This window comes from Ceratotherium simum, chromosome 17, assembly GCF_057802395.1.
Source record: "Ceratotherium simum simum isolate JZ-2026a chromosome 17, ASM5780239v1, whole genome shotgun sequence".
NCBI lineage: Eukaryota > Metazoa > Chordata > Mammalia > Perissodactyla > Rhinocerotidae > Ceratotherium > Ceratotherium simum.
Genome location: NC_141916.1, coordinates 32786615 through 32813026, shown reverse-complemented (window position 1 = coordinate 32813026; position 26412 = coordinate 32786615). Strand labels below are relative to the sequence as shown.

The following is a 26412-nucleotide window of genomic DNA, read 5'->3' as shown; positions in this document are numbered from 1 at the left end:
CACACCAGCAGTGCATGGAGAGCTCCCTTCTCTCCACATTCTCTCCAACACTTGTTTCCTGTCTTGTTAATTATAGCCATTCTGATGGGCATGAGGTGATATCTCATTGTAGTTTTGATTTGCATTTCCCTGATAGTTAATGATGTTGAACATCTTTTCATGTGTCTATTGGCCATCTGTATATCTTCTCTGGAGAAATGTCTGTTCAGGTCTTTTGCCCATTTTTTAATTGGGTTGTTAGTTTGTTTGTTGTTGAGATGTAGGAGTTCTTTATATATTTTGGAGATTAACCCCTTACCAAATATATGGTTTACAAATATCTTCTCCCAATTGTTAGGTTGTCTTTTCATTTTGTTGATGGTTTCCTTTGCTGTGCAGAAGCTTTTTATTATGACGTAGTCCCATTTGTTTTATTTTTTTCTATTGTTTCTCTTGCCTGGTCAGACACGGTACTTGAAAATATGTTGCTAAGACCAATGTCAAAGAGCGTACTGCCTATGTTTTCTTCTAGAAATTTCATGGTTTCAGGTCTTACGTTCAAGTCTTTAATCCATTTTGAGTTAATTTTTGCGTATGGTCTAACGGTCTACTTTCATTTTTTTTGCATGTGCCTGTCCACTTTTCCCAATACCATTTATTGAAGAGACTTTCCTTTCTCCATTGTATGTTCTTGGCTCCCTTGTTGAAAATTAGCTGTCCACAGATGTGTGGATTTCTGGGCTCTTGATTCCATTCCATTGATCTGTGTGTCGTTTTTGTGCCAGTACCATGCTGTTTTGGTTACTATAGCTTTGTAGTATATTTTGAAATCAGGGAGTGTGATACCTCCAGCTTTGTTCTTTTTTCTCAGGATTCCTTTGGCTACTTGGGGTCTTTTGTTGTTTCATATAAATTTTAGGATTCTTTGTTCTATTTCTGTGAAAAATGTTGTTGGAACTTTGATAGGGATTGCACTGAATCTACAGACTGCTTTAGGAAGTATGGACATCTTAACTATGTTAATTCTTCCAATCCAAGAGCACAGAATATCTTTCCATTTCTCTGTGTCTTCTTTAATTTCTTTCAGCAATGTTTTATAGTTTTTGGTGTACAGATCTTTCACCTTTTTGGTTAAAGTTTGTTCCCAGGTATTTTAATCTTTTTCTTGCAATTGTAAATGGGATTGTACTCTTAATTTCTCTTTCTGCTGCTTCAGTGTTAGTGTATAGAAATGCAACTGACTTTTGTTATGTTGATTTTGTATCCTGCAACTTTACCACATTCATTTATTATTTCTACAAGTTTTTTTGGTGGATTCTTTAGGGTTTTCTATATATAAAATCATGTCATCTGCAAATAGTGACAGTTTCACTTTTTCCTTTCCAATTTGGATCCCTTTTATTTCTTTTACTTGCCTGATTGCTCTGGCTGGGACTTCCCATACTATGTTAAACAAGAGTGGTGAAAGTGGGCATCTTTGTCTGGTTCCTATTCTTAGACGGATAGCTTTCAGTTTTTCACCATTGAGGATGATATTAGCTGTGGGTTTGTCATACACAGCCTTTAGTATGTTGAGGTACTTTTGTATGGCACAATCCTCATCAACCAAATTAATAACTTAAGTTTATATTTTGACATGATTTTTATAATATTTCTTTGCTAAGAATTTACAAAATATATTAACTTCTTGTCATTTAAATGATCAGATTTAAAAACAAATCATTTCACTTTCTATTGTTCATTTAAAACTATATGAGATACAATACAGGAAGAAAACATAAGGCATTAATTTGAAAGATACAAATATTTGAGCTACTGGTTCAGTTTTTAAGAAATTTTTTTTTTCTTGAAAGGCATATAACTAAAATTATAAACCTACCACAGCATGTACACTGAGTGAGAAAATATTCTATTTCATTCCATCCTGTTTAACACTTCAAAAATCAAGTTTGTACACTTTCTAGTAAATTTCTATTTTTGCTTGAAACACGAAAACTTTTGTGCCAGGCCTTACCTATTTTTAGTAAGCTACAACTAAACTGCAAGCTTTTGGAATACAAATACAAGGGAAATCAAAACAATTTTATGTGGGGCATTACAAAACTTCTTCCCTAATTAGCACCACAGAGCCTTGTAAGCCATTGATCAAGTTTCCAATAAAACAACTTCACCTTAAAGCTCTGGTATGTTCACTACCATGCCAAAATTACAAATACATCGTCACCATCTATATCAGCGGTAGCTGTTTCAGGAATCAGGGTGTCTACGTAACAAAAGACTAATAATGATTCACTTCGGGTTCCAGGACCAATAAAGGTCAGCCTTCTCCCTCTCCATCCCCCTCATAGGCCACTTTACCAACTAGTTACCCCATTTTTTTAAGTGAGACACAACTATTTTAGTCACCCTATTAGCACAAATACACCCCCACAAAAGTCAAATGCTCTGGGATTCTCTTTTTTTTCATTTTGATTTAATTTTGTTATTTAAAATATATCCTGGAGACAATTTCGTATCAACGTATAGGTATCTTCCTCTCCTTTTTTTAAAGTTGCGTGTTCCCCCATTGCATGGATGTACCATTTGGGTTGTTTCCAATCTTCTACTATTACGAATAACATCACAATGAATAGCTTCATATGCACATCATTATTGTATTTTTTCCACTGTATCTTTGGATTCAGTTTCTAGAAGGAGGATTGCTGGGTCAAAGGGTAAATGCATATGTCGGTTTGCAGACATTGCCAAACTCCCTTCCACAGAGACTATGCCATTTTGCATTCCCATAGCAATGTACGTGTTCCTCTTTTCTCCTAAGCCTTGCCACTCTGTACAGTGCCATACTTAGTGAGAAATAGTATCTCTAAGATATGAAATGCTGAAAAGCACAATATATACTTGTATACACTTTACCTAGTTTCTCTCTCTCTCTCTCTCTATCTCTGTGTATACACACACACACCCCTACACACACAGTTATACATACTGGATTTTTCCCCCTGAACCATTTGAAAAGTTACAAAAACATGACACTTCACTCCTAAAAACTTCAGTATTTAATCTCCTAAGAATAAGAAATATTCTACATTGGGCCGGCCCGGTGGCGCAAGCGGTTAAGTGCGCGCGCTCCGCTGTGGCGGCCCGGGGTTCGCTGGTTCGGATCCCGGGCGCGCACCGACGCACTGCTTGGCAAGCCATGCTGTGGCGGCGTCCCATATAAAGTAGAGGAAGATGGGCACAGATGTTAGCCCAGGGCTGTCTTCCTCAGCAAAAAAAGAGGAGGATTGGCGGATGTTAGCACAGGGCTGATCTCCTCACAAAAAAAAAAAAAAAACAAAAAAAAAAAAAAAAAAAAAGAAAAAGAAATATTCTACAATTATTGAGGACATAATAATCATAAGTTACAAGACTATCAAAAGAAAACTCCAAATGAAAAGAAAGCAAGTTTTTAAAAGCACTTAAATTTTGCCTTGGAATTCTTCTGGATACTAGTATTTGAGTATTCACCATTCCTAAACATAATAATAAGAAAACATGACCCCGAAGTAGATGAGAAATCTGTTCAATTGTCCAATTCCCAAACTCTGCTTCTCCTTGTCAGTGTTTATCTATAAGGCCACTCCACCCTGAGGTTGCAGAACATTTGTCCTCTCAATTAGATGAACACAAAGCACTAACTTAGGTAAGCAAACTCTCTAGATCTGCTATCTGAGCCACAATAACCATGCATGACTCAGGGTAGGTACATTAATCAAGAAAGAAATAACACGGAAATCAGAAAGTCTGCTAGCAGATAAAAACTACTTATACCAATAGATAAGCAAACATATTACAAAATTAAAATATTAAATAATTAATACCATCACAGTTTAATAATTTTGTCTTAATTGAACAGGAAACATTCCCTATGTTAAAATTTTAAAATATATACTTTTTAAAATTTTTTGAAATATTTCAAAAACATTCTTCTTCTCTTGCTCTAAAACATAGTAATATCCATTTCTGACATTTTATTGGCTTAAAATAAAATGTTAATACATTTTAAAACTTCTACAAATTTTAAATTGGGGAGGGCACCAACAGTCTTACTCTGTAGCAGGACTATAAAATGCTAAAACAATCATTTTACCAGTAGGACTCAACTTACCCTTTCTGTCACAGAAAACTGATGGGTGTCTGCTGAAATTTTATATGTGTGTAGTTTTGTTGGCACAACTGTAATAAAATATTGGAACATCTGGTTGTCTAGAATAAAAACAAAATGTGTTTTTTCATCAATCCAGTAACAATAAAACTACTGCCAAACATAGACTCCTTCTATTAAATACAGTTAACCTGAAATTTAATGCTACTTATGAGAATGTCTAAAAAAAAAAAATTTTAAAAGAATCAATGAAAACAATATACTCATACTTGGTAAAACAAGTTCTTGGTAAGCATAAAATAGTCACATACGCACATCTATTAGAAGATATTAAAAAAGATGAACTAGTGACTTAGATATCCTTTATGATCACTATCATCCTCTTATCAAATATGGAAAATAAAAGTAGCATTTCTTTATAGTACAGAAACTAATAAGAATTAAGTTATAATAGTATAACCACCACAAGACAAATTTTCAATTTCTACTAATATCTTAAGATACATAAATAAACCAAAATTGAATTAGCCAGCCTTTGGATAAATACAGGGAATGGGTACCACAGTAGCAAGATAACTAAATAAACTACTCAGTGATGGCCTGGGGTTACTGTGTAATCAAAAGGATCATGTTTATATAGTCATTAGGCATTTCTAGGTTTAACACAAGTCATCATATCAGTATATTACCAATTATTAATTTTAAACAATTAACAGTTCACATAATACAAACATGTTAATTCTCTAGATATATATTCCAGAAAATTGAGAATTACATATAACCATCTATAGTTTCAACCAGATGAGTAATAGGGCCTCATTACATATGACCTGAAAAGAGGTGTAGTTCACACCACATGGTAAGAATTGCCTGTGAAAACTGTGCACATGAACAAAATGCATCAATTTTAAATGTTTGGTTCAAAACATTCTGACAAATGTATTCACCCATTTGATCACCACCACAAGCAAAATATAAAACATTTTCATCACCTCACAAAGTTCCTTCGTACCCCTTTGAAGTCAATCCCTGCTATCTCTGGCCCCAGGCCAATCAGCAATCTACCTTCTATTGTCATAGATTAGTTTTGCCTATTCTAGAATTTCATATAAATGAAAGTATACGGTATATACTTTTGTGTGTAATAAAGGGTACCTGTGCTACTGCTGACTGTTAATAACCAAACCTTTCTAGAATAACTCTAGGTTTCTGATGTCTGTAAAATTCTCCAGAGAGGTTTCTAAAATGGTAAATATGCATTTTAGAACTTTGAACCTATACAAAGAAGAAAATTCTTCTTATAATAACACTTTCTTTTGTTCTTATTCTTTCTTTGAATATGGAAAAGCAGTTATGCCCTATAAGCAAATTAACTTTTCAAATATTTAGAGAGCTTTTAAATTCTACTCCTCCTGCTTACTTTTAACTCTAATTTCTTACTCTGTTCTATGGCTCATTTTTTAACATTTAAATTTTACCCACTACTAGGACAAATTCTTTCCACACACATCTCCATTTAAAGATTAGCAACCACTCAAATCACTTAAAGATTTATGTTTATCTGCTACAAGGGGGTTAGAAAGAGGATTATTAAAAGGCATTAATATTAAAGTTATATGAACGATTGTCTACATGCAAATTCCAAGAGTAATTATTAAATACTTACGATCTACAGCAATTTTTTCAGTTCCATCTAAAGGATTAATAATTCCTGGAACAAGCTCTCCAAAAGACAAATGATCTATTCTGTGAGAAAAGTTATAAGCTAAGAGGCAAAAAATAAAACCAATTAAGTAGAGCAATTAAATTACTCAAAACTACGTTACAGATTGGTTCACATTCTTATCTATTCTCAGATGAAAATATCTAAAAGTTGCGGGTATAATAATATAGTATTTAAAACCACATTACTTTGAGGAAAATGCATATAAATATGTGGAAATTAAATGTAAAAGGGTAAGTAAATTCTGACAAATAGCAATATCTCAAATATTACAATTACATACAAATTAACTTCTAAGAAATATTACATCTAATCCTGATAACCAAAATAATAAGTCTTTCCTGGTCCAAATCATCATATAGTGACAGGATTGTGTTATTGTAACAACAAGGATCATGTCTACGTAACCAAATAATGAAACTAATGAGATATATCTTCAATAAGCACCATTGCTAAATGTAACCAAATTGATTTTTTTTGGAATTTATTTTGTCCTCTAAAGCAGACTTTAAAAACTACATTTTGGGCCAGCCCCAGTTGCTTAGTGGTTAAGTTTGGTGCATTCAGCTTCACCAGCCGGGGTTCGACTCCCGGGAGCAGACCTACACCACTCGTCTGTCAGTGGCCATGCTGTGGTGGTGGCTCACATACAAAAAAAAAAAGAGGAAGACTGGCAGCGGATGTTAGCTCAGGGCAAATCTTCCTCAGCAAAAAAAGACAAAAACAAAAACAAAAAAAAACTAAGTTTTATGACAAATGTTACACAAAACTAATTTGAATACTTTATATGTACGTGTACATGTCCATATTTAGATTTACATATTGAAATAAACTTCAAATATATTCCTTTCATTGTCGATAAAAATTAGCAGAAATGTGTACAAAATGACATAAAGGATACCAAGGCTTTCTTGCCTAACCTCAGCAATTTCTGAGCTATGACTAAATAGAAATACAGGTAGCCTAAAGACAAGAGAAAATGGATTAAAGGCAATAAATTTAATCATCTCTTTTCTCCTTTGGATATCTGTTTTCAAAATAGCTCACTTTCAAAGCTCTACATTGCACCTGCACTAAAAATAAAAAAAAGCACACAACACTTTTTTTTTCAAGGATATCTTCATGGAAAAAAATTTCAGAAACGGCTTACAGTCATGGTTGACAAGTGCCGCCAAATGTGCATGACCTCGAGGATGTGGAATTGCTCTGAAAGGAGGAAAAAAAAAGATTAAACTAATAACATTTAAATACAGTGGTCTCCCCTTATCTGTGGTTTTGCTTTCTAGTTTCAATTACCCGTGGTCAACAATGGTCTGAAAACATTTAATGGAAAATTCCAGAAATAAACAATTCTAAGTTTTAAATTGCACGTCATTCTGAGTAGGGTGATGAAATCTTGCTCCATCACACCCAGGATGCGAATCATCCCTTTGTGCAGCATATCCAAAATGTATATGCTACTTGCCCGTTAATCACTTAGTAGCCACCTCAGTTATCAGATCACTGTTGAGGTATCGCAGCGCTTGTGTTCTAGTAACCCTTATTTTACTTAATAATGGCCCCATATGCCAAAGAGAAGCCATAAAGTGCTTCCTTTAAGTGAAAAGATGAAAGTTCTCAACTTAGTAAGGAAAGAAAACAAATTGTATGCTGAGGTTGCTAAGATCTACAGTAACTTTTATTACAGTATTTTGTTATAATTGTCCTATTTTATTATTAGTTAATCTCCTAGTGTGCCTAATTTATAAATTAAACTTTATCACAGGTAAGAACGCATAGGAAAAAACAGAGTACAGTTATGCGTTGCTTATCGAAGGTGATATATTGGATACGTTGAGAAATGTGCCATTAGATGATTTCGTCTTTGTGCAAACATCAGAGTGTACTGAAGGGTAACAAAATTTGCCACCCCAAAATGTGTCTCTTTAACATGAGGATTATTTTAGGCTGATTATTTTTAAGAAACAAAAGACTCCAAGTATTTCTTGTTATCTTCCCCCTAATGCCTAAAAGAATTCAGATAAAAAAACATGTCTCAAGAAGCAAGCTATCACCTCAGCATAAGATGAACTAGGTGGTAGACAAGGAGGAACCTAGAAAAGCCTATTTGTTGGGCTCCCTTCTCTATGTTCTTCTGTTTCTGCGTGGCCAAACACTTGCTTTCCAATCATTAGCTCCTTTTCAGTTACCTGTGATTTGCCTTCCTTCCCTTTGAAGTCCCTGACTCTCCCCACCCTCAACATCTTCTTTTGTCTTTAGCTGAGGACAGTATTTAATGGGAGGGCTTTGGTCATTTTGGTGACTGACTTAGTTTTCCTGGGTTTCTTCCACATATACATGTTATTAAACTTTTGTTTGTTTTTCTCCTGTTAATCCGTCTCATGTAAATTTAATTCTTAGAGCAGCCAGAAGAACCTAGAAGGGTAGAGGAAAATTTCTTCCTCCCCTATAGTACTTACACAAACCTAGATGGTATAGCCTACTACAAATCTAGGCTAATCTTTGTAGTACTTTGTTGTAGTTTAAATATACACTAGAGGGCCGGCCCCGTGGCTTAGCGGTTAAGTGCGCGCGCTCTGCTGCCGGCGGCCCGGGTTCGGATCCCGGGTGCGCACCGAGGCACCACTCCTCCAGCCATGCTGAGGCCGCGTCCCACATACAGCAACTAGAAGGATGTGCAGCTATGACAGACAACTATGTACTGGGGCTTTGGGGGAAAAATAAATAAATAAAATCTTTAAATATACACTAGATTTCCCAGGAAACAGAGGGAATATTATACTTTGCTTTGTTCACAGTATTACAAACAGTTGTTCACTATTTCAGAATATCATCTCATCAACAGAAATACCATTCAGGATATCTGAGCGGCCAATCCATCTGTTTCAGTCTGTATTTGCAGCTGTCATATACCTAATGATTTTACATGTAAGTGGCAAGCATCTGCCTACTTCATTACCTTATCTAATGTACTCATACTTAAGCATTTGCATATTGAAGTACATATCATCATGTTATAAATCATGTTCTTTTTATTTCTCCTTTATATTACAGTTGAGAATGAGATTGTGCCTGAGAGGTAATATGACATTTTCAAAAAGACCACTACTAAATTTGATAAACCTAATACCAAAAAATTATGAGTGGGTTTATAGGATATCCCTGAGATGATAAGGATAATACATAAACCAAATGCTTTCCATTTGGCCTCTCTTATTGATGGTATGAGTTATGGAGAGAGAAGTAAAACTGGGAACAAAGGCTCATACAATATTTGTCAAAGTTTCTCTCTTTCAGTTATTTTTAGATTAGGATGTTGTTTGTATCCAAAGACACAATAAAATCTTCTAAATTTCTCTGAGCCAACTATTATTTGTTGCCTTCATGAAATCCTAAGGTTCCCAGCTACAGGTTGGGGATGGAGAGAATGGGTCCTGGCAATAGTGACACAACAACAAAACATGAACATTAAGAAGAGCAGGACCACAAGGACAAAGCAAATGTTTGATCTCATCACTATAAACAGTGAAATGATTTTGCATAAAAGTCTAACGCTAGCTCTCTAATTATAAAAAAAAAATCTCCAGCCACACTCTTGCCTGCTTTATGGCCTTTCCCGCAGCCTGGATGCCCTCTTTCCTTTATATCTAAAGTTCCTAATCATCCACTAGTGTTCGAAGGTTTCCTCAATAAAGCCTCTGCTGACTTGCAGGTAGGTCAGGTACCTTGTTATATGGTTTCTTATCAGCCATACTTCTCCTTCATAGCTTCGATACAACTATAATTAAATAATTATTAGTGTAACTCACTGTTTAAAGTTTGGATTCTCTCACAGAATGTCAGCACCATAAGGGCAAAAACCCTTTTTGTTTTCACTGTTTCATCCTTAGTATCTAGCATGGTACTTTGCACACAGTAAGTACTCAAAAAATGTCTTTTACAATGAAGAATTTTTCAACTCTGCAACTCTAGATGCAAGGGAGGGAGAGAGGCAGGGAGTGAGGGAGGAGAGAACCAGAGAATCTACTTCTTCATTCAGAAATTTACCAAGTTTTTATTGTATGACAGTTTCTGTGCTGGGTGCTGCTCATGAAGGTAGGTGCTCTGACATTTTTCCTTAACTTTTACCTAACTTAACTTTATCTTAGACACTACTAATTTCTAACTACATCAAAATGCTTGTCTCCAATTAGTCAGGGATTACATTTTGATGAGGATCACCAAGAGAAAAAACAAAACAAAAACCTAACACCATCCAACAAAATGAACAAATTAATGAAAAGTCTAGGTAAGAGCTTTCTGGCTATTAAAACTTGGCAAATAGAAGGTTTTAATTCATATTTACCTACAGCTCTCTTACTTTAATTTATATAAAGTATGACACGACTATTTTACCTTTGTTTTGAAGCAGTTTTCAAAGTTAGTAGTCTTCTCTATCTTAAGACTGAAGCTCCAAGTATCAGTAATAGTAAAAGACTATTAAGAAGTCCTTTAGTACTTAGTTATGTATTATTTGATTAGCACAGAATTTACTTTTAACCAAGCTACCAACTTGTCTAAAGTATTTTTAGTAAGTGAAAAAGAACATACTTGCCCACAGTTATGTGAAAATTCCCTGCTACTTTATTGACATATAGATGACCGCGAATCCTGCAAGCATCAGGAGGCTGTGATGAGTCATCTTCCCTGTTACAACAAGATACATTAGAATTGCTTACTGCACATTCAATATAGTCACTATTTTGTGGTGAGAAAGCTTCATAGAGGGAAAAAGAAAATCCCTAAAGATCAATTTTTATGTCATATTCTAAATGTCAAAAGTAGAGTAGTAGTTTTTTGAAGTCTACACATTTACAAAAAATCATACATCTACAAAATGGAAAAAAAATTACATAATTATTATATATATATTATATTCACACAAATCCAAAATTCCATGGCTCTTCAAATCTAACCAGAGGACTAAGTCCAATGAGAGAAGAAAGATTAAAAGTAAAGAACTAGTCCAACAAAGACATACTTTTGTCATCTGTTTCTGGTACTTTAGGGGCAGGAGAGGATGGGAATAAGAATGAGGTAAGGGAAGGGCGTGCCACCTAAGTTCAAATAGACAATGACATTTCATCCTAAGCCAAATGAAAAACTTCTGCATAGTTTTAAACTTAAATGATCATTTTCATGATTACAGCATTTCCAAATATCAGCTATTCTAATCTATAAAAGAGAAAAAAGTGAAATAAAAACACGAAATTCCTAACCAAAATTTATATATCCTCATAATAGTAAATGCAATTAATTTGTTCTTAAAATCTAATACAATTTTATATGAAGGTATACCATACACATATAAAAAAGAAAAATTAAATGAAAATGAAATAATATTATTTGTGATAATCCTGAGCAATATCACAGGTTATAAATTTAAGAATAAAAAGACGTCTTCATCATACAGAATGATTACATTTTCTCTCAGAAATATGAGATTCAGAGAACTAAACCAATACTAAAATTATGTCAAAGTAAATTCATAATAGTTTCACATTTAAAAAATACACCTCACCTTGGTGGAAGGGCTGTTGATGCACTTTTAAAAGCACTTTTAAATATCACATCTTGAAGCGAATGTTCTTCTTGCAGTCTACTCTGAATCACCTGCAGCATCCTAAACACAACACAAACACGCAAAGGTACACAAAGAAAGCCAATGCTTTAAAAAAAATAACAATGGTTTTAGCTGACTTAGCTGAGCCATACACTTATTATTATAGGACTTTATTCTAAAAAAAAAAGTACCAACTTTTCTTTGGTCATTTCCTGAAAAGTAGGAAAAGTGAGGTAGGATGGCTAGAGGTCTAACAGCTGGGCTGCATAAGCCTGTCTGATTCCATCAATAATGGACAGGCAGTCATGGGAGGAGGAGCTTCTGCTCACCTGAATATCTAATTTCATTTTTCATGCACACATGTAGTAACTAAAAGATTCTTACTTTTGTCAGGCACTGAATAAAGCATTATAGATACAAAGAATAAGACAAATAAAGGGACACACAATAGATTTGATAGATTTAAAGTGGGAGATTATGGAATATAAACCCACAGCACAAGCATCCAATTCTCATTACAAATTAAGCCACAGTACCATTTAATATCACCTGATGTCTCCTTTTCCAAAGAAACCTCAACCTTATTCTATTGCAAGACCATTCTAAAACAAAATATTATACTCTACCTATAATTTCTAAAAAGAATCCTAAGGCATTGGATTATAAAGACCAAGGCATACGTAGAGAATCCATGCTTAGATTTTCTTTTTACATATACCTAGCCACAAAGAACAAATTAGTTGCTTGAAGATTTTTTTTGACAAAATTCTTATGTTCACAATAACTTATGAAATTATTTTTTCTGAAAAATAAAATCAAGAATAAAAGCTTTTCCTCTAACACTTCTACTATGTTCTCTCCTACCATTTTCAGCAATAACTTTGTATCCTTAGATATAATTCTATTTTACCTCCTTTAATTCTCTATCTTTAAATAACTAATATCCAAAGTCACCTGTATTAAAGTTCAAACTCAGCAAGTACAAAAGTTATACACAGAGGGGAAGGAGGGATGAACAGACAAAACACAGAGGTTTTTTAGGGCAGTGAAACTATTCTATAGATACTATAATGATGGACACGTCATTATACATTTGTCAAAACTCATAGAATATACAACACCAAGAGTGGACCCTAATGTACACGATGGACTTTGGATGGTGATGGGTCCATGTATGTTCATAGATTGTAAGAAATGTACCTCACCAGTGCCAGATGTTGATAATGATGGAGGCTGTGCATGTGTCGGGGCAGGGGGTATTTGGGAACTCTGTACTTTTCACCCTATTTTGTTGTGAACCTAAAACTACTCTAAAAAATAAAATATTTTAAAATATATATATTTAGAAAAAATTATAAACAAATATAGGCACTTAAAAGAGGATGCAAATGTAAATTTGATAATATTTCACATCCCACTATAATGATAAAATATTTTCTAAAGTGCAAGTGAGAGATAAAATACTTAAGCACCATCCACCAAAAACACTGGTAAAATAGGGCTATTTCAAATAAGTCATTTTTATACTGTAAATTTAGTTCAGAATAAACCTTATATCTAGAAATAAAAAGCAGACACCAGAAAGGCTATGTCTGGGGTTTGAGAGAGATTAATTGGGATCCTCAATATTTTAAAAAAACAGAACACCAATTGAGAGAAAACTTAACTCTCTTTTAGCAAATTCTAAAGGTAAAGAACATTTTGGTATGCACATTATTCAGGATGTTAAGCCTTCAGTATCTCTAGTCCATTCAATAACATTTGTTTAGAAGCAGAACATGATAATCTAGTAAGCTTATGAAGCCCCAAATCCCATTTTCTGATTTATGTCTGAAGACTTAAAATCTTTGGATCTAATGCTAGCAGAAATTGAAAGCTTCATATTTCTGTGTGTCTTGTATTTCCAGAGTTCAACTTTTAGTGCTGGACAGTGGGAAAAGAGGTTGATGAGACCAAAGTGTGTGTGTATATGCGTGTGTGTGTACATTTTAACAGTAAAAACACAATCTCTGCTCCCATTTATTACTAGTCTTGAACACTGAATAAAATTCCAGATGAAAGGAGACTTCTCACTTTAATGCTTCTGGATTTAAATAATGTATTTCATCTCTGGATAGTTTCCTATTAAAAGCACGAGAAGCCCAGAGGCACCTAATATTCATTCTTTTGTTCAAATACATTTGATTTCAACTTTAATTTTAAAATCTCCCCAAATGGTGAAACTGGAAATTAAAAAAGAAAGGTTTTTGAAATGTACTTAGGAACCAGAAAGAAAAAAGAAAAAGATGGGTAAAAAACAATTTTTTATAATAAACTAAGTAAAGCCTGTCTAAGCACAAGACATAGCCCGGAAACCAAAAAGAAAAAATGGTGTGGGGGTGAAGGAACCACTTATAACAAAGGACTAATTTCTTTAATATACAAAGGATTCTTTCAAGTTATTAAGAAAAAACCCAACAACCAAGCAAAATGGGCATACAGCATGAACAAGCAGTTTAATAAAAAAAGAAATACATATGGGAAAAAAAATCCACAAGGATATTCAATTGATTCATAAAGAAATGCCAATTAAAACAGTGCAACACCATTCTGCACCCATCAAATTGGCAAAAATTTTAAAAAGTCTGGTTACACCCACTGTTGGTGAGGTTGGATAGAAACAAGTACTCTCATGTAGTTTTCGAGTATAAGTGAAATATTTTGGAAAGATATTTGGCATTATCTACCAAAATTTTTTTCCAGTTTTATTGAGATATAATTGACATATAACACTGTATAAGTTTCAGTTGTAGAACATATGATTTGATATATGTATACATTATAGAATGATTACCATACTAAGCTTAGTTAACAAACATCACCTCACATACTTACAAATTTTTTTCCTTGTGATAAGAACTTATCAAAATGTTAATTAAATATCATCTGAAAGAGAAATTCCATTTCTACAAACTTTCTCTCTATATATATTCATACAAGTACATAAGGAATTAGGTTCAAGAATTTTCAGTGAGTATCATTTCTAATATTAGAATCTTGCAAGCAATATAAATGCCCATTGATAAGGATCCATTTAAATAAACTATAGTTTATCCATAAAATGGACTACTATATGTACTGAAATGAGAAGAAGTCCAAAATATCAGGTTAGGTGGAAAAAACAAGTTATAGAACAAATGTATGGAATGATCCCATTTGTATTAGGAAAAAATAACATAAGCAAATACGCAAACATACAGAAAATTATATATGAACAGAAAATTTCTAGAAGGCCACATAAGAAATTTAACTCTGGTTGTTACCGTTAGTCAGTGGCACTAGGTTTATGAAATTATGAGGAGGCTTTTACTTTTACTTTATATCCTTTCTATTCAAATCGAATTTTCAACAATGACTGCTTTTTAAAATTTTTAAAGTTAATAAAATTTTAAATGAAAACTAAAATGTATTTATGACTCAAAGTGCACTAGGGAAAAGATTAAACATGACTTTCCTAAGATCTGATAAAATTTTTGAAATTGTAAAGATTATATCAGATACTAGATTCTGCTAATATTTCATCCAAAGAAATGCCTAGACAAATATGTTAATCTGTGAATAATTCACAAGAGACAAAATGTGATCTAGATTTCTATGAACCACAATACTTTGTTTACTTATTACCTCTGCCACTCTTTTTGCTGTGGTGAAAGATCAAATATTACCTGAAATAAAGGAAAACATAATTACTAGCACTGCCAATTTCCCCTGGGTTTTACAATTTTTCTTTGAGTAAGAAACAAATTTATAGTGCTGTTAAAAACAAATATTCATGATTTACATTTAATCTTCTGTAAGTCAAACTAAAAAATTTTAATATATTTTCACTCAAAAATAGTATAAAGAAATTTTTCTAACTGCAAATATTTTCCTGTTAGAGTTATCTACATTTATAAAAATGGATACAAGTTGGCAATCTATCATATGTAAAAAATAGTATTTTAGGACTTAAAATCATTTAAATGATGCCAGCATAAAACTTACAAATACTTTAAAAAGAAAAAAAAAATACAGCTTAAGTGTAATATTCAAGAATCTAGGGCCGGCCCCGTGGCTTAGCGGTTAAGTGCGCGCGCTCTGATGCTGGCGGCCCGGGTTTGGATCCCGGGAGCGCCCCGAGGCACCACTTCTCCGTCCAATGCGAGGCCGAGTCCCACGTACAGCAACTAGAAGGATGTGAACCTATGACGTACAACTATCTACTGGGGCTTTGGGGGGAAAAAACTGAATAAATAAAATCTTTAAAAAAAAAAAAAAATAATCTAAAGCCCATATTCTTGTTAGGAAAATACCATGATGAAATCAACAATTTTTGAAATGAGCTAAACAATGGTACTATAAGTCCCAAATGTAATAATCAATAAAGAATAAATCAAGAGGGGCTGGCCTCGTGGCGTAGCGGTTAAGTGCGCGAGCTCTGCTGCTGGCAGCCCGGGTTCAGATCCCGGGCACGCACCGAGGCACTGCTTGTCGGGTCGTGTTGTGGCGGTACCCCATATAAAGTGGAGGAAGATAGGCACAGATGTTAGCCCAGGGCCAGTTTTCCTCAGCAAAAAGAGGAGGATTGGCATGGATGTTAGCTCAGGGCTGAACTTCCTCACACACACAAAAAAAAGAATAAATCAAGAAATTTTATCTAGGGACCATCTTCATCAATTCAAAGTAACCCTTGGCTACTTGTAGAATCAGAGGGAAATATACAAGCTTCTCAAGGTTTGTGGCAACAACCACAATTTAATTTTGCAACTAAAAGTCCACTTTTGATTTTTATAAAGGTAATTCATAACAAAAGCATATTAATTCTAGTTTTAAATTTATCAGTATTATTAATTATCCCTCCATAATCAGGGCTAACCTACTACTCTCTTCTTACAAATCCTTGCTCTTTACTCAAAGTAGAAGAATCCTTCATTCTATCAAACAGTTCTACCTCTGTACCTTTGGAAATTTAATTATACCAACCTGGAACCTCACGCTCCTGTAACTGTGATCCTCATGTCTATCTAAATTCTATATACCATATGCTCCAGGTTAAATTGCCTCCGTCTTTCTGATTACAGTGAAATTACTTTGATTACTCTTCCTGCTGAACTTGTCTATAGCATGTTTCCCAACCTTTTTCACACTATAGCCCAAAAGGAAAATGCTAACATCTCTAAGACATACCATGGCAAACAGATGAGGCTGCATGCAACTGGTCCCCAGTTAGCTGTGAATAAAACTATTGATAGTAGGGACTATGTGCTTCTTCCTTTGACTTCCCCAAACTGCTTGGTATAGTGCTTAGCACGGGTGATTGAGGAACTGCTGAGTAGCCTACTTTGAGCTAGGTATTATGGTACTTAATTCTTTATCTCACTTAACCTTCATAACAACTTTGTGAGTTTATTATTATTCTCTCCTTTTTGCATATAAGGAAGAAGCTCCAAATATTAAAAATTTTTTTCAAAATCACAGATAGTAAGGGTCAATACATAAACTCAGCTCTGTCAGATTCCCCATTTTCCCACATTTTTTAAATAATTCTTTTCTTTAAGTAAAGAAATAGTAATAAAATGTAATAGTAAACAGCAAAATAATAACTATCATAGCAAATTGTGTGATCATGGTTTGGAAATCAATAAAGTTATCAGGGTTAAGTTTTTACTATTCAGAGTGCATATTAAAACAATAAGAGTGAAAATCTGAAAACAAGTAAAAATCCTCTCAAATAATTTTAAATTAATAATTCTTATTTAAATATTTTAATATAATTATGACAAGAGAATGAATACTTACCAGAAACACTGTTAAACAAAATTGCTGATAAAAACTGTACAATTAAATATTTTTATGTTCCTAACTTTCTGGCTAAGACATGACTTTTTTGTTTTTGTGAGGAAGATCAGCCCTGAGCTAACATCCACCAATCCTCCTTTTTTGTTTGCTGAGGAAGACCGGCCCTGGGCCAACGTCCATGCCCATCTTCCTCCACTCTATATGGGACGCCGCCACAACATGGCCCGACAAGCGGTGCGTCGGTGCGTGCCCGGGATCCAAACCGGCGAACCCCGGGCCCCCAAAGCAGAGCGCGCACCCAACCGCCCACGCTATGGGGCCGGCCCCAGACATGACTTTTAATTATATGACAGTTTAATTTAAATAAAACCTTCCTATTTTACAAATGATTGGAAGAGACGGCAGAAACTGTTTACAATGAAATAATCAATGATCTTGTCACAATTACATAATTCTAACTATTCATTAGTGCCTAATACCTACAAGGCATTATGCTTTACATTTTGTGAACTATAAAGAGGAAAGAATAAAGTTAATCCTTCTCAGGAGCTTAAAATCTAGCTAGAAAGGCAAGTTTTCTAGAAAAAGAAATATATATATATATATATATATATATATATATATATAAACAAAATCGGGGACTTAATGAATGTAAACAAAACAGAGTGGGAATGACAGACATTCAGAATATAGACAGAATGCTAAAGAAACAACATAAATTTTAGAGGATAAGTTCAAGATGATTAAGTCTCCTCATAACCAAATTCTCACAATGTTCAAAGAAACATAAAAATGAGGACATAATCTACATTATCATTTTAAATTAGCATCCGCATGCTGGAAATTTTCAAGAACTTGTGCAAGACAGCATACAAGGGAGACTAACTTGAGAAAAGAGCCCAGTAACCGAAGAAAAATCCTCAATTCAGAGTAATAGAGAAAACAGATGATAAAAGATAAGAAGACACTTGAGGAAGAGGCAGTCTCCATCCTAGCAACACTTTTAGGAGTTCAAGCAAGTGCCAGAGAACACATGGTGAGGGCATTTCACAGCAGTGTTATTCCTAGCTTATATGTGGCCTGGACAGTATTCTAAATTAAGCAAGAATACTGCCACAGCTGGCTGCTAATGAGGACAGACACATCAGTTAAAGAAAGGAGGAGTTACCCTAGCTAAATTTAGTCTGTCAAACCAAACACAGAAAAGGAAATTTGGGGTGCCCTAGTGAATCACTCTGCCATCCTGGATCTAATCATGACTTCTTCCTTTCTTTTCAAAAGGATCTGAAGCTCTAATTTGACTTGGGAGAAACACGGTATAACTATATACCCTTCTCCTTTCACCAAGGTCTGAAAAAAAAGTGTGCTGGGGGGAGGGAAAATAGGAACTGATATAACTCAATAGTCTATTTCAACTCTCAATCACTTAATAGGCCACTTATTTCCCCATCCTAAAGATGAACAACAAAATAAAGAAATAAATGGATCTATAAGAAGATTCATTAATTTGAAAGAAGTAATCAATTTGAGGGACTAGGGCTAATTTTCCTCTGTAACACCATTCTTAAAAATAAAAAGAAAAGTGTTAAGTTTTTCTAATTATTTCTCAATGAGATTTAGCATCATGAAGACAGGAAAAAAATGGAGTTATCTGTGACATATTAGAGGTAGAAAATATAATCATTGAATTTTAAAACATAATGAAGGCATTGAAAAGAAAATTGATCCCACTACATCAAGGTCATCTCCTAGAACTCAGAGGCAAAGTTCAAAATATGTATCTAACATAAGAATTGATAAAGATTTTGAGAACCACTCCACAAAATTCAACATCATATGATAAGAATTTCAAAAAGCAGAAGTAAAAGCACTGCTTTGAACATCATTAAAGCAAACAAACAAGCAAAAAAAGACTTAAAAACTCAGATCATTAAGATCATCAAGAACCAAAAAAACTAAAGAGGATCCACACTTGGATATATATGATAAATATTTGAATTTTAAAAGAAAAAAAAAAAAAAGTATTCAGGTAGATAAATACTGTACCTACAAAGGAAAAAATAATTGTGCCAGAAGACAATGAAGGAATGTCTATAAAGTTTTGAGTGCAAAATGCCATAAAGCAAGAATTCTATCCTCAGTCAACCTTACATGTATGAAAAACAGAATGATATAGGCAACCTGCTAGAGTCCATAAAACATAATCCACATATTCTTGCTGATAAAGAAGTCTCAAAAAGTCCCTTCACAAAATGATAAACAAAAAAAACTAAGAATAGTAGAAAATAAAAGCAATAAAACATAGAGTTAAAGTTGAATAATTATTCTTCAAATAGTAGGAAATGTAATGCAAATGTTAAAAGTGTCTAACAATAATCATCTAGATCTAAATTTCCAGATAATAGTTTAATATGCAGTAACATGGTACCTGAATTTGTAAGGTACCTAACTTCATAAAAAAATTACTGTGAAATCAATTTTTTGAGCAGGAATACAGGAGTTAGGAAACAGAAAAGTTCAGAGTGGCAATAACAAAGCTACTTTTTCTTTAGAAATTTCTATTTAAAAAGTGTGTATCAAAAGGCATAAATATATTTTGTTGCTGTAAGCTAAAAATAATTTGGGAATCAAAACTGACCTAACGGCTTCCTTTTTCTCCTCCACACATTCAGTTACTTCTAATCCTTCTCCATCACCTTTAGTCTTCACTTTGCAATTCTGCTTAAAGAAGGGTTCACAACTGTCAAATGGTAAACAAAAGAATTCAAGAATGCATGGGTAAACATAAGTACCACAATGCCAACAGAGCAGCCAGCAACTCAAAGTAGCTGAGAGGTGCATGCTTTATTCTCTAAAGTTTCTTTAGGGCTAGTTCTGACCATGACTTGCTATCACTTGCCCCTGTAATGTGATATCTGCCCTGTAATGTGATACCACCTGCCTCTGCAATGTGAAGATGTTTCTGGATAAATCAATTATATTATATACAACTTGCGCTATGAAGACAATAAGAGAATGTCAGTATTACACTAACTTTGGGAAATAGAGGTGTGAAGGAAAAAGAAGTAAATGCATATGAAATTTCTCCTCTTAGATACTGCTTCCTTCTCGATTATGATAAGAGAAATACAGCTCAAATATGTTTAAAGACTTAAATTTGGTAAAAGTGGAATACAAACAGGACACAGAATTTCCACATCACTATAGGAAAAGAAGAAAATCTCATCACTACAGACACTATAAGAAAAAAGAAAAGGAAACTATTAGGAAGCATTAAAAAAATATATAAAATAAGAATAAGGTTATAAAACAGACTTTAGAGGCTTATCCAAAGTGCTAACAATGGTTATCTCAAGGTGCTGGTATCAGATATAACTTCCCCCTTCTAAATTTTTACAAAGAATGCGGATTACTTTTGAATTAAGAAAATACATTAAAAAACTAGCTCTGACAAAACTAAAAGCAAATATCAAAACTGTCTTGAAGGGAATAATTCCTCAAAGCACATTATTTAAAAAAACATGTGAATCAAACTTACTGGTTCATAAACTAGACCATCCGCAGATGCAACCATTGTTTCTGCTAAATCCAACACATCTGCTCCAACATCTGCATAAAAGAAATTAGACGTTTTACATTCTACACTCAGAGCTAAACTATATGTGATATAAACTAAAGTAAGATGACTAACAGAAAACTCAAATATGTAGGGTCACTTTCCTATACTGCTTATCTGTTCAAAAGTTAAAACAGTAGAATTATATAGAGTTTTGGTGGAGATTATTTGAAAAATTATAATGCTCTTTTTACTTCTTGCTCAGTAAAAACGATGACTCAGAATCTCATGGTAAAAAACATAAACTTTACTGAACTGAAGAGCTTTGCAAAAATTGGCAAGAACCTAATCACAAGTAGTAAATGGCTCCTAAACAAAATAAGAATTATTTTTAGAGTTTAAAAGAAATCTTACAGCAAAGCTGCTGATGACTTTTCAAAAATCAACAAAAAGGAAAAGTTTATTTTGAAAAGGCTAAAATTTTAATGGCATTCAAACATCTAAAATAAGGCAAAATATGATATATTCAGTATTAACACTAACTCATAGTTTAGATACAAAGTATTTCTTTTCTCTTAAAACTATTAACATAAGGAAAAATAAACGGAAAAGGAAAAGACTTAAGGCTGTTCTGAGATGAAATCTCCCAGAAATTAATCTCTTTAATTGGATAAAACTATTTCACACTTTAAAAAATTTTGTCTGATCTACTGAATTCTTGGTTTCTACTTTTCAACTAGTAATTTAAAAGATACCATTCATGCAAAAGCATCCTCAATTTTGAAAGCAATACTAATTCAAACATTATCTCTCTGGGATTTAACAGTTTTCCACTTCCACCAGTATAATCAAGTGAAACCAGTGAAGAAAACAGAAAAGGGTAACATCACAATTAACTTAAAAGACTTGGATCTGTATTTTAATAAGTAAGAGTAAAAGTAAAGGGTGGTAAACTGAAACAGTGAAACCGGATATGTTTGTGGAATGTGGGTATAAAAACTGGTACCGCAAAAAAGAAATAAAGGATATACCCAAACTACAACTCTGATTCACAAAAATTTCCTCCAGTTTTCTTTTATTTTAATTGTACTAATGTGAAAGTGAAATCTCTTCTTTTTATGGAAAAGAAATTTAAAGAATATAAGCTTGGGAGAAAAACAACTTACATTATTAAATAACACTACAATAGCATTTTAAGGTATCATAAAGGAAAAATAAAGTTAAAATATATCCAATGGTTTTTACTAGCAATTGTTTAAACCATAAACTATATATAGATTCATCAGGTTAAAGGGGTACTTACATTGACACTTCATGGCAACAGTAATATCTATATTGATTCTCAATTTGCTAAAAGACAAAAAGGAAATATTAGTACCTGCCAATTAATCAAAAAACATGAGAAATCTAAATCAACTAATCTATGAAAAACTAGGATTTCAAACAGAATAAAATATGTCGATTAGAACTTGAATAGCATTTCTTACGGCCAAAACAAAGGCAAACTTTAAAAGTAAAAATTCTATTTTACAATTATTCCAAAAGCCTTTCTGATTTCACAGGTTATTAACACAGTATCCTTTAATTTAATAATGTCAACTCTACAATTAATAACTCCAAGCATCTCAGAATAAAGTTTTAATCTCTGTTTACATAAACCTTATACAGAATATTCCTTTATGAAGGTAGAACTTTCAAAATCAAGAGTTAGGAATCGCAAGTCTTTCTCCTCTATTTATCAAATAAACACCATCCATTAGGCATTATGCCTGATGCCCTACAAATACCATCTTCTTTATTTTTTATCATGGACCTATAAAGTGGATAGCTTCACAGTTTTGCAGATAAGCCAACGGTGTTCAGGGCAGTGTAAACGCCTGGATTAAGATCACATAACCGGTGAAGTGGCATATTTGAAATTAAGTCTGTGTGACTCAGGAAAAACACAACCAAGTGCCAAAAAAAACCTCTGAGGCTTAAAAGTTTTCCAAGGCCTTTCTAAAATGCTCAATCAATGCTTTATTCTCAAATGATCCGTTCAAATCAAATTAATTTTCAAATATCAGAATTAATTAAGCACTATGAATAACAGAATGAGTATAATCACCTTCAGTCCTGTCTTGTGCTTCCTATCAAAATTTTTTTCACTCTAATAATTTTCATCTGCTTTCAGATTACAGATTTTTAGAGCTTCATAGAGTCTTAAAGTTGTCTAGAGTTCAAACTGTGCTCCAAATAACCCTGGGGTTTAGGCTCAGGAGATGCTGTAGGAAACAGAAGATGAAGCCAAGTAGACAGGCTTCTGAGTGGTACACTTATGTGGTAAGTGTACTTATGTGGTAAACTATGAAAGACTTCATTTGGAAAAAATAAAAAGTGTTTCATTGGTGCTAAAAACAAACAAAATAAGAAAAACAATAAATTCCTTGAAAACCAATGGTATCAAGAATAATACTCATGTTATAGAAGAAGAAACTGAGGCCAAAAGAGTCAGTTGTGTGACTCTTTTGTTATGCAGCAATTTATGAATGTCGACTTAATTCTCATTAGCCCCATGAGGAAGGTACTATAATTACTGTCCCCATTTTACAGAAAAGGAAACTGAAGCATGTGCAGATATAGATATAGTAACTACCCTAAAGTCACACAGCTAGTAAATGGCAAAGCTGGGATTGGAACTGAGAAGTAAATGTCTCTCCCTATCGAGCACAAATCTTAATATAATAAACTCATTATCTTCAATCAATTTAAAAAATCCAATAGTAGAAATAAAATATATTTTGTCTCTTAATTAAGGTACTATATTTTCAAAGGTTTAAAAGTGATGTTATTTACATTAAAATTTAGTTTAGGGACCGGCCCCGTGGCTTAGCGGTTAAGTGCGCACGCTCTGCTACTGGCGGCCCGGGTTCGGATCCTGGGCGCGCACCGACGCTCTGCTTGTTCGGCCATGCTGAGGCCGCGTCCCACATGCAGCAACTAGAAGGATGTGCAACTATGACATACAACTATCTACTGGGGCTTTGGGGAGAAAAAGGGGGTAATTAAAAAAAAAAGGAGGAGGACTGGCAATAGATGTTAGCTCAGGGCCGGTCTTCCTCAGCAAGAGGAGGATTGGCATGGATGTTAGCTCAGGGTTGATCTTCCTCACAAAAAAAAAAAAAATTTAGTTTAGATATAATTCATAAAAGTCAAGTTATAAGCATATACAACGTATCTTTAGACTATTTATTTTCCAGATCACACAGATCAGTAAGATATTTCAATATCTGAAGTGTAAACAGTTTCAAAACATTAAACAATTTCCATCATTTCAACCTCTAAGGAAAACATATTATGTTCTCCTAACCTTTTTAAACAAGTGCATATTAAATCAGAGAACCTCTCTTTTAGAATTTAACCAGTATTCAAATGATTCTAAAATGTTTCACTTAATGTATGCAATTAATGAGAATTTTTCAGGACTATCTCTTCAGAACTAAAATAAACCAAGTACAAAAGGTTAGACTTTTTTTTAAAAGATATGTTATCTTTTAAACAATTTGAATCTAAAGGTATTTCGAGGAGAAAAAAAGTTACCTAGAGAAATCCTTGTCTACTTCATATTCATACTTCATCCATGTATCTTGATATACTGAAAATTCCATTATGGTTAATAAAGCCATAGTGGTAAATGCTATTAGAGAAACTGAGAAATCAAACAGAAAAGAAAAACAGAATTAAAACAATTTTTAAAAAAATAAACAACAAGAAACTATTTTAAATGAGAATAAAATTAGCAAAGAATGCCCTAATATGATTGCCAAGTGAATGAATACTATAAAAGACTTTTCTTAAAATGTTCATTATAGGGGCCAGCCCGGTGGTGTAGCAGTTAAGTTTGGGAACTCCACTTCAGCGGCCCGGGTTCGCTGGTTCGGATCCTGGGCACAGACCTACGCACTGCTCATCAGGCCACGATGAGGCAGCATCCCACGTAGAGCAACTAGAAGGACATACAACAATGACATACAACTACCTACTGGGGCTTTGGGGAGAAAAAAAGGAAAAAAGGAGGAAGATTGGCAACAGATGTTAGCTCAGGGCCAATGTTCCTCAAAAAAAATAAAAGAATATTAGAAAAAAATGTTCATTATAGAATTTTTCCTAAAACATCTCAAAAATGAACATTTAACCGTATGATCTCCCTCATTAAGAAGTAGATAATAACAACAACAAACACACACATAGAGACAGAGATTGGATTGGTGGTTACCAGAGGGGAAGGGGGGAGGGAGGAGGGCGAAACGGATAATTTGGCACATGTGTGTGGTGATGGGTTGTAATTAGTATCTGGGTGGTGAACATGATGTAATCTATGCAGAAATAGAAGTATAATGACGTACACTTGAAATTTATACAATGTTATAAACCAATGTTACCGCAATAAACAAAACATTTAAAAAAAAATCAAATGAACCAAATAGACCTAAAAGAATAATTTAAAAAATTTTTTTAAATAAATTGAAAAAAAAAACAAAGAACATTGAATGAGCACAAACACGAACACAAATATTTGTAGTACTGAGAAAGCACTTTGTTTCTTCAATATTAAGAGCATCTCTCATTAAATAGATTTGCCAAAATTTTACAGGACACAAAACTTTTTCTTTCTGATATACAGCAGTGTCACAGATATGATAAATGATGAAAATAAGCATAAGTTTCACAATACAAAGTTAAAAGTAGTCCCCTCACAGTTAAAAATGCATCCATGCCCATAACCCAATTTGAACAAAACAAAACTAGTCTAATTTCTTAGATCTTGAAAAGCCACAACAATCTGTGTGCCAGAAATTCAAATAGTAACTCCAAATCTCTAATAAAATGCTCATCCACTTCGGAATCACCTAAATATATCACTTCATTGATAAAAGTAAAAGATCTGACAAAAAAGGAAAGAACTTTCATATACCATGACAAAACACACTTAAAATGGATTGTGCAGTAAGAACTTGCACTACTTTCATTAACAAAACAATCACAAAAGATTATAAATAGTAAGCAACCTATTGCACATTTTACCAAATGAAATATTAATCTTACGTGAAATATATTATTTTATTAGCTCTTCATAGGGAAAGAAATAGTAAATACTGTTATAGCTGCCTATTTTTCTTATATATTTCATTATTTATTTATTTAACAAATACTTCTAAACCAGATACTGCCCTAAGCATCTTATAAATCTCAACTTATTTAATTGCTACAGCAACGCTACTAGGTAAATACTGATATCATTCTCATTTCATGGAAGAAGAAATTAAAGCACCGACAGAACGAGTAACTTCCTCAGGTCAGTCAGGAGGGGACAGAACTGGGATTTAAATCCCGACAGTCTGGTTCCAAAGTCTAAGCTCTAAACTATTACCCCATGCTGCCTCTCTCCAGTAATGCGAAATTTAAGAATTTTTATTATAACGTCTAAATTGATTTATTCTTAACCAAAATAACACTGAGGCAATTTCAACATCATTAAATAACTTCTTCCAAGTTTAATTCTATTTATATACAGTAATCTTGTTAATATAATTGTACAAAACTCAACAGCA

At 33.5% G+C, this 26412-nt stretch overlaps 1 protein-coding gene across 1 annotated transcript in view; it reads right to left on the bottom strand.

The window, feature by feature from the left end:
• Nucleotides 1-26412, bottom strand: part of ERGIC2 (ERGIC and golgi 2) — a 40295-nt gene that overhangs the window by 3599 nt on the left and 10284 nt on the right. Inside the window, exons 3-11 of the mRNA XM_004441175.3 lie at nucleotides 24401-24509; nucleotides 22125-22171; nucleotides 20804-20874; nucleotides 15112-15152; nucleotides 11407-11508; nucleotides 10437-10532; nucleotides 6997-7052; nucleotides 5790-5888; nucleotides 4127-4224 (exon numbers count right to left, since the gene is read on the bottom strand). Of these exons, the coding sequence (XP_004441232.2) occupies nucleotides 4127-4224; nucleotides 5790-5888; nucleotides 6997-7052; nucleotides 10437-10532; nucleotides 11407-11508; nucleotides 15112-15152; nucleotides 20804-20874; nucleotides 22125-22171; nucleotides 24401-24509 (719 nt within the window). The remainder of the gene's footprint in view (nucleotides 1-4126; nucleotides 4225-5789; nucleotides 5889-6996; nucleotides 7053-10436; nucleotides 10533-11406; nucleotides 11509-15111; nucleotides 15153-20803; nucleotides 20875-22124; nucleotides 22172-24400; nucleotides 24510-26412) is intronic.